The 9,899-nt window shown below is 33.0% G+C and overlaps 1 protein-coding gene across 1 annotated transcript; it reads left to right on the top strand.

Annotated features, from left to right (window-relative positions):
- Window positions 1-2,417: 2,417 nt before the first annotated feature.
- LOC136208492 ((+)-borneol dehydrogenase 1-like) lies at window positions 2,418-4,673 on the top strand. Its single transcript, XM_065999404.1, has 3 exons — window positions 2,418-2,599; window positions 2,681-2,937; window positions 3,968-4,673. Exons 1-3 carry the CDS (start codon window positions 2,556-2,558, stop codon window positions 4,600-4,602), a joined length of 936 nt encoding a protein of 311 aa, XP_065855476.1. The 5' UTR covers window positions 2,418-2,555; the 3' UTR covers window positions 4,603-4,673.
- Window positions 4,674-9,899: the final 5,226 nt, after the last annotated feature.

The raw sequence follows: 9,899 nt of genomic DNA, 5'->3' as shown, positions 1-9,899 counted from the left end.
CAACAACTAAATTTAACTATAATTAAACAAAATAAAATTTACAACATACAAATTTAACAAAAATAAAATTATAATCAAATTAATCTATATATAATATAAAACAGTAACGATGGAGCTGAGGTGTCACTTCCTCCTTTTTTACTGATAAAAAATATAATATAAAATATAATATATTAACTTTAGTTATATTATTATATTTATTTGTAAAAAGATTATTTTATCTGTAATATATCTAAGAGATCTACATAATTTAAATTAATCCCTAAAATCTCTCTAATTCTCTGCATATCTATATCTAAAAGTTATACATAATTTAAATTAATCCCTAAAATATCTCTAATTCCCTCCATATCTATATCTAAAAGTTCTACATAATTAAAATTACTCCCTAAAATCTCTCTAATTCTCTGCATATCTATATATAATATAAAACAGTAACGATGGAGCTGAGGTGTCACTTCCTCCTTTTTTACTGATAAAAAATATAATATATTAACTTTAGTTATATTATTATATTTATTTATAAAAAGATTATTTTATATGTACTATATCTAAGAGATCTACATAATTTAAATTAATCCCTAAAATCTCTCTAATTCTCTGCATATCTATATCTAAAAGTTATATATAATTTAAATTAATCCCTAAAATATCTCTAATTCCCTGCATATCTATATCTAAAAGTTCTACATAATTTAAATTAATCTTTAAAATTCCCCTAATTCTCTGCATATCTATATTCTATATAAAACAGTAACGATGGAGCTGATGTGTCACTTCCTCCTTTTTTACTGATAAAAAATATAATATATTAACTTCAGTTATATTATTATATTTATTTATAAAAAGATTATTTTATCCGTATTATATCTAAGAGTTCTACAGAATTTAAATTAATCCCTAAAATCTCTCTAATTCTCTACATATCTATATATAATATAAAACAGTAACGATGGAGCTGAGGTGTCACTCCCTCCTTTTTTACTGATAAAAAATATAATATATTAACTTGAGTTATATTATTATATTTATTTATGAAAAGATTATTTCATCTGTACTATATCTAAGAGTTCTACAGAATTTAAATTAATCCCTAAAATCTCTCTAATTCTCTGCATATCTATATCTAAAAGTTCTACATAATTTAAATTAATCCCTAAAATCTCTCTAATTTTCCGTATATCTATATCTAAAAGTTCTACATAATTTAAATTAATCCCTAAAATCCCTCTAATTCTCTGCATATCTCTATTCTATATATAATATAAAACAGTAACGATGGAGCTGAGGTGTCACTTCCTCCTTTTTTACTAATAAAAAATATAATATATTAACTTTAGTTATATTATTATATTTATTTATAAAAAGATTATTTTATCCGTACTATATCTAAGAGTTCTACAGAATTTAAATTAATCTCTAAAATCTCTCTAATTCTCTGCATATCTATATCTAAAAGTTCTACATAATTTAAATTAGTCCCTAAAATCTCTCTATTTCTTTGCATATCTATATATAATATAAAACAGTAACGATGGAGCTGAGGTGTCACTTCCTCCTTTTTTATATCATTAATTGTAATTATTAATTATATTTTTGTTAATATTTATATATTAAGATGAATCCGTGCATCGCACGGGTCAAAAACTAGTAAAATAAAAATAACAATAATTAAAATTTAAACAAAATTAAATTTAATTAAAAATAAAAATAAAAATAGGGGACATGTGTGAGGCTATCACGCCCTCACATAGGTGATGGCGTGAGGCTATCACCCCCGCACCTATGGTGCGGCGTATAAATATCACAAACAACTTGTAAACGTGTACAAAACTATTTAAGTTTATCAACAAACATGGTTGAAAGATCTGATATAACAGTCAAATAGTGCACAAACCAACACATTCAATTTGTTTGGTAAGGGTAAACTTAAAATTGCTAGAAATATTAGGGGATAAATTTCATCATTTTGTACGCTAAGACGAAATATATATGATGTCCTTCAATTTGTAGAATGGATATAGGCTGATTTGTAGTAGCCTGAGGAGAATCAACAAATAGTCGGAAGGGGACCGGTGTACGATGTCCCTTCTTTGAGTCAGTATTTTACTAAGAAAAGAGCAAGTAAGATTTGAAAGTAAAGTGAAGACATATGTGATTATGTACCTTGTGCTTCTTTAGCTTTCCACGTGTTGACATGTGATTAGCTTTTACTGATGCTTTTGTGCATGTCACCTCTTTACCTTAAATTACGGTGCTTCTTAGAGATTAAGAGTGTATCTTTGGAATTCGGTCTTGTAATTAGAACACGTGTCCTGGCAATTATGTCTTTTTTTTTTTTTTTTTTGCCTAAAGCTCCTTAGTGATTCACGTATCCAAAGACAAATTTGAGTGTCATCTTTTTTGTTACAAAGAATAAATGGCCATTAAAGGAGAAAGTGAACCCTTTCACCGTCCATTTTCTACTTGTTCTAATTTTTATAACTATAAATTCCCATTAAAGAGAAGCACAAAACTTAGAATTCTCTTGTTTGGATCTTCAAAGAAGTATACTTATGGAAAAGGAGACTATTCCTATCCTTGTAACGCCTGAACAAAGGTAATCTACTAATTTAAAAAACTTAATATTCTAGTTTTATTCATGTTTCTTTCAATTTCAACTAGTTTCTTTCAATTTCAGGTTAGCAGGAAAAGTGGCAATTATAACCGGGGGAGCAAGCGGGATAGGAGCCAGCACGGTTCAACTTTTCCACGAAAATGGAGCCAAAGTTGTTATTGCGGATATTCAAGACACCCTTGGCCGTGCCCTTGCGCAAAAGCTCGGCCAAAACGCCATTTACATCCGCTGTGATGTTAGCAAAGAAGAAGAAATCAGCAGTCTCGTAGATCAAACAGTTATCAAGTATGGGAAGCTAGACATTATGTACAACAATGCAGGTAAGAGTGATAATTTTTGACACGGTTAACAAGAGTCAACTCTTGTTTAACAGTATTGACACGAGTCAACTAGTATGTCGTGTTTGTCTCTATCCAAAAAATTATTGCCAAAAGGTTACATTCCGTCTGAAGATAACTTTTAGCATTATCACACTCTTGAGTCCTAATAGCCCTCTAAACTTTTTTTTTTAAAATTTGCGCAAATACGCTTACTTTAAATAACAAAAAAAAAAAAATCCACACGACTCTATGTGATTTTATCCTATGACTTTCCAAGTCATTAGTAAATTCTCGATCATTAGACTAAGAGTTTCACTACAATAGTTTTCCGAACTTGAAATATGTACAATACAGACTATTCTGATAAATAAGACTCACAATTAGCTATTATTATTAGCTATGACAGTTACAGTAGTCAGTTTTGTTGCAATTATATTATACCAAAGGTTTCCAAGCAAGAAATTTTTTACCTTAAAGGAAAATTTGAACCAGCTGATTTAATAGTTATTTGACCTATTATTTGACTATATGTTTTCGAAAAACCGAAGCATTTTCGTGTATTTGGACTGTTCTTTGTACCATGTACTAATACAACAAACATTCTAGATTCTAGATACATGGACAGTTCCTTTGGTTTGGCCGATTTGCAAAGACAGTCAAGTGATTTAAAAGCTTACAAACAGGGGTTAGGTGTTTTGTGCGGTTTAAAAACTAAGTTTCTACCAAAGATTGACTCTGCAAATTCCCAAACGTACGAGGTCTGATTTTACAAATTAACTGAACCATAATTATTATTTAGTTAAAAATTGACTCACATATTCTTTAAACCGCAAATTTCACAAAACACATAACTCCTACTTGTAAACTTTTACCTGCAAATTTGAACTAGCTGGTTTGATAGTTATTTGAACTGTTATTTAATGTCAAAAAAAACTTCCAAATAAGTTTATCGAGAAAAACGAAACTTTTGCTCTGTTTGGAAAGTTGTTAGAATTAAATTGACATGAAATCAATCCTAAACTAAATGCAGGAATAGTGGATCGACCATTCACAAAGTTCATAGAGAGCAAAAAATCAGACTTAGATCGCCTAATAAGCATAAACTTAATTGGTGCAATCCTCGGAGCCAAACATGCAGCAAGAGTCATGATTCCACAGCACAAAGGCTGCATATTATTCACAGCAAGTGCTTGCACAGAAATAGGAGGACTCGCAACTCAATCATATGCACTCACTAAACATGGAATTTGGGGATTATCCAAAAGCTTAGCATCAGAATTATCCCCAAATGGAATTAGGGTTAATTGCATTTCACCTTTTGGAATTGTAACCCCTTTAGGTGGAACAAATCCCCCTAAACCCTTTAAACATATAGCAGATTTTGCCTTGAGTTCTACTGGTAATCTCAAGGGACAGATTTTGAAGACAGAAGATATTGCTAAAGCTGCTCTTTATCTAGCTAGTGATGAAGCTAATCATGTTAGTGGTGTTAATCTTGTTGTTGATGGAGGGTTTAGTGTTGTTAATCCTAGTTTTGTTAATCTTTTTGCTACTACGATGAGGAGTATTTATTTCATCCAAGGGTTTGTTAAGTTGTATGGAACTCCAATAATTGCTTCATTTATGTTGGGTTGTTTGGTGGTTTTAATTTCCATCTTGTCATAAATGTTGATATGAGTCAATGTAATGAAGCTAGGCAGCTCAAAACCGCCCAATAATGAGAAATTTTAATGTTTTTTTCCTACAATATATGTTACCAATCAATTCATACTTGTACATATCACATCACGAAGAGTCATAGAAACTGTCCGATTTGAAACAAGGAATATTGCCTAAAAATTCGGACGATACCTGTCAAGCACGTTGATTGATATCCACATCATTCTCAGTATTCGTACGACAAAGAAAGGAGAGTCGTTATATAATGAGAAATGGTTATGCAAAGGACAGTGGATACGTGACTGAGCGCGCCGCTTACACCATAATAGGGCTTAGGACCGATAAAACGAGAACACCTAACAACATGCTTGCTATATTGCAGGGTGCACCACCTAACATCATTACAGTCTGAAGATTGCAAAGCCAACTGAAGACCAACACCTGTCCAGTTAGTCATTAGGGTACGTTATTAGGATTACAATAGTTAGCCCTAACAGCTACTATATATGTAAACATCACTAACTGCTAATATGTATAGTGTCTTCTACCTCTCCTCAAACTTTGCTAATTTAAACATCTGAGCAGGTTCCCTGAACGACGACCCCTCTCTGACATATTGTTACTTCCAGTTTATTTACTCAAGGATATTCTAGAAGGCTGCACATATTGCACAACATCATTGGTGCGGTGAGCGTGGACGAACACATCTTCCAACTGAGCAACATTTCCAGACTTGGCTGAAGGAGCATCGACCAGTCGACCCCTACGCTATAACTCAAAAAGAATGGGGTGGTGGAATCTCAACCATGTTCTCTACTGGTCTCCTATGACCAACGCGGCCAGGAGCCTGTGAAATTTGGTGATTAGCAAAATGCTTACCATATGAATTATCCCAAAATGGAATTACGCCATATTTTTTTTAGTGAAATTAAATTTACTGAACTGAATTGAATGCTATTGAACTAAACTTAACTTAACAATAATTATAATATTAGACTTTAAAGATAATAAAAACAATAATAACAACAACAATAATAATAATAATGATATTGAATAAATATTATTAAAGTTACCAATGGTAGCAACTCGGTGTTTGGCTCGATAAAAGCTCGTGAATAATATTGAATAAATATTATTTAATATTATATATATATATATATATATATATATATTATTTAAAACCTATGAAATTAAATACAAATACATGGTTTCATAAGACTTTTCATGATTGGGATACCAATTATACAACATGGTTGTAGATTCATATGTGTTTAATATAAACCGTAAAGCCGCCATGTTAATAGTGCGGAATGATATATAGCGCAACAAATTTGGCAATCATGGCTAGCAGAGAATGAAGTGTGACGGAGAATGTAGATGACGATGATGATGAAGTTGAAGAAGATGATGATAAAAATCAAAATGTAGTTGAGACAGTTGATTATGTAGAGCATTGTCACGTACATATGTTGGTATACTATTTATTTACTTCTCGCAAAATTTGCAAACAAGTTGCATCAAATAATTATAATTATAATAAATTATATATGTATAATGATAAATATTATATATAAATAAGTATAATTATAATAAATAATATATATATATATATATATATATATATATATATATATATTATTGGGTAAATAATTTATTAGTCCCCTACTTTTTACCTAACAAACTATTTAGTCCTCCTATTTTGAAAAACACATTATAAGGTCCATAACTTTTGCCAATATTAACCTTTGGTCATTTTGTCTAGTTTTTTTAGACTTGTAACAGTTATATTTAGCATAAACATACATATATAAAATAATAGACTTGTATCCCCTTATCTAATCGGGTTGATCATGATGTGTGGTATTGGAAGGATGACCGTCGGGGCATCTATACAGTTAAAAGTGGGTATCGAAAGCTTATGTCTGGATTTGGAACAAATTGGTTCATTGATTCTCCAGTTTGGAATCTTAAAGTGCCCCCTAAAGTTAAGAACCTTCTTTGGCGGGTTCTTGCTAACTGTTTTCCTTCTAAAGTCATGCTGAAAGCCCGAAGGGTTCCTATCTCAGATTTATGCGAGCTCTGTCATGGGGCGGTGGAAGATTCGTATCATATTTTTCTCAAATGTACTATGGCTCGAGCTATTTGGACTATTTCGCCTATTGGGGATGTGGGAACCCAATTTCATAACATTTTTTATTATTGGGGCTGGATCTTCTCTAAACCAGTGGAGCTTGTTGAGCTTGTAGCCGTGTTATGGTGGATCATTTGGTGTTATAGAAATAACATGGTGTGGAATCGGAAGGGTTCACAAGTCTCGATCCTATAGCATTCGGCCGGCTCCTTTTTACAGGCCTGGAAGAAAGCGCAGGCGTCTGTTTCTTCTTCAGGCAGTCCAACTGTGCCAAGCCTGACGGTGTGGCAGTGTCCTCCAACAGGCTTCCTAAAATTGAATGTGGATGGTGCGTCATTCGCGGACGAGAATGTGGCTAGGTTTGGGTGTATTGTTCGGGATGAGTCGGGCCGTTTTGTTGCGGCTAAAAATGGAATCTTGCAGAATTATCAAGATGCATCGTTCATTGAAGCCCTATCGGTCCGTGAAGCTCTTAGTTGGATCAAAGACCGCGAATTGGAAGGATGTAATCATTGAATCAGATTCTTTGATCGTGGTACAGTCTATGGCTCGCCCATTAGAGGTTTCATCTCCTTTTAACGCCTTAGCCAATGATTGTCATTTTTCATTGAACGAGTCTTTTAATTGCTCTATTCGTTTTGTCTGTCGTTCTGCAAACTCTGTTGCTCATTTGTTAGCTAGAAGTAGTATTTTACCTTTACATCGGGGTGAGTGGTTTTCTGTACCCCCTGATTTTATTTGTAATATGCTTCTTCTTGATTCTTAATATATGCTTCTTTGGTTGTCAAAAAAAAAAAAAAATAATAGAGTAACATGGTCAACTTGTATTGTACTGTGACTGTCGTAAAAACTAAGATATGTTCGGTTAAAAATCTAAAAAAAATAGACAAAAGGACCACATGGTTAATATTGGAAAAAAATAGAGACCTTAAAATGTGTTTTTCAAATTAGGGGGACTAAACAGTGTGTTAGTTAAAAATTAGGGGACTAGTAAATTATTTACCTTATATAATATATAAAAAATTATAATTATAATAAAAAATGAAAAATTATATACATAATAAATTATGAATTATATATAAATAATACTAAATTATAAATTATATATAAATTATTGGCTAAATACATACGCAGCCCCCTGAACTTGTCCTTTTTTTTCATTCTATCCCCTAAACTTAAGGGACAACCTATTGACCCCTTAAACTTCCAAAAAACCACTCAATTTATCCATTCTCTCCGACGTGGCACTTGGATTATTGTAGCTTTGTATTTTGCCACGTCAGCGCCACGTCAGAGAGGAGGGGTAAATTGGGTGGCTTTTTGGAAGTTTAGGGGTCAATAGATTGTCCCTTAAGTTTAGAGGGTAAAATGAAAAAAAGGGACAAGTTCAGGGGACTGTGTATGTATTATGCCTAAGTTATTATAATTATAATAAATAATGATAAATTTTTGAACTAAAACTAAACTTAACTGGCCTGAAATCTACTGAACTGAACTGGAATTACTGATACTGAAATTAAGTTCTTAGAGTTAATTGTGTTTCACCTTTTGGAATTGTAACCCCTATAAATGGAACAAATGTCCCTCAACCCTTCAAATGTATAGCAGATTTTGCTTCAAGTTCAAGTACTAATCTCAAGGGACAGATTTTGAAGACATAATGTTGGGCTTGGCCTAATTTTAATTTGTGAAAAGAGCCCATACATTTGATTTTTAAGATAGAAAGTATCCCACATTGCTTTCAAAGCACTTGGTGGAGATACTTATTAAGGAGGTCCTTACATGCTTGGGGTGTGCCCCAAGAGGTACCCACTTTTGTGAAAGGGTGGGGACCTACCTCATTGGTTGACCACCGCACGCGCCGCCGCCTTCCGAACCGGGGCGGGCTGGGTTGAGTTGGTGTAAAATCTATAATTTTTTATTGAAAAAACTAATAATATTTTTTTTATTAATTTTGTATTTAATTTTTATTTAATTAAATACTCTGAATTAGTCTTTTCTAAACGTTTTTAACGTCTCTTTTTTTAAGCGTGTCTCTCTCACAAACCCAGTCTCCTCCACCTTCCTGATTTTCCTCCCACCTTCTTCTCCACTAAATCAGAGCTCAACAGCTCTTTTTCTTAGTATAAATAGGTGTGAGATAGACTGATTTTCTACACATTACTTTTCATTCATTTTATATTTCGAAACTGAGCAAACTGAGAGTGTAGGAAGAAACGAAATTGTAGGGTTGCAATACAATTTCGTATTATAGAGGGCTGTTTTATCCTGGAGACGACTGGAGTTCATACTGCTTGTAATTTTCTGGCAGTTCCGCGAACGTCTTAAAGAAAGCGACATTGTCCGCGACTCTGCCCATTTAATTTTTGTTCGGTCTCCTGTTGTTTTTATATTCCAGTTCCAACAATTTTAAGACGGTTCAATTACTGCTGTGATGGCTACGGAACAATCAAATGGAGTTGCTAAAATCAACAAACCATTCCGGTTTGAAGGAGCTCACTTCCGAAGATGGAGACAGAAGATGTTGTTCTACCTCACAACAAAGAAGGTAGCTTCTGTTCTGACTTCTGAAAAACCGGTTGTTCCTGAAGATGGTGATGAGGCAAATGTTCGTGCTGATATTCGTGCTGCTGAAAAATGGACAGAGACAGACTTTCTGTGCAAAAAGTATATCGTAAATGGGTTAACAAATGACATGTATGATTATTACACTGCTGAAGAAAAAACTGTCAAAGAAATTTGGGAAGCTCTGCAGAGGAAATATGACACAGAGGAGGCTAGGTCGAAAAAATATGTTGCCAGCCGCTACATCAAATTTCAGATGACGGATGACAAATCAGTGGAGTTTCAATCTCATGAATTGCAAAAAATAGCACATGAAATCATTTCAGAAGGTATGCCTCTAAATGATCAATTTCAAGTTGCTGTCATTATTGACAAATTGCCTCCTTCGTGGAAAGATTTTAAAAATGTTTTGAGGCACAAAACAAAAGAATTTTCGATGGAAAGTCTGATTATACGTCTCTGAATTGAGGAGGAAGCTCGAAAACAAGATTTAAAAGAAGAAGTGCTTATTGTTTCTAATAACACTAAAAGATCCACTGCGGTTCTGAAACCTACTCAAAAAAATTTTAAGAATCAGAACCGCAAACCAATCCAAAATCACAACACC

The sequence above is a fragment of the Euphorbia lathyris genome, chromosome 10, assembly GCF_963576675.1.
Source record: "Euphorbia lathyris chromosome 10, ddEupLath1.1, whole genome shotgun sequence".
Lineage (NCBI taxonomy): Eukaryota > Viridiplantae > Streptophyta > Magnoliopsida > Malpighiales > Euphorbiaceae > Euphorbia > Euphorbia lathyris.
This window is presented reverse-complemented; position numbering and strand designations above follow the sequence as displayed.

Bases quoted from the DNA above. Each gene is read 5' to 3' on its own strand.
- LOC136208492 (XM_065999404.1), top strand. From the start codon at position 2,556: ATGGAAAAGGAGACTATTCCTATCCTTGTAACGCCTGAACAAAG. The intron at 2,600-2,680 runs GTAATCTACTAA...TTTCAATTTCAG, and splicing joins CTTGTAACGCCTGAACAAAG to GTTAGCAGGAAAAGTGGCAA. The intron at 2,938-3,967 runs GTAAGAGTGATA...AACTAAATGCAG, and splicing joins CATTATGTACAACAATGCAG to GAATAGTGGATCGACCATTC.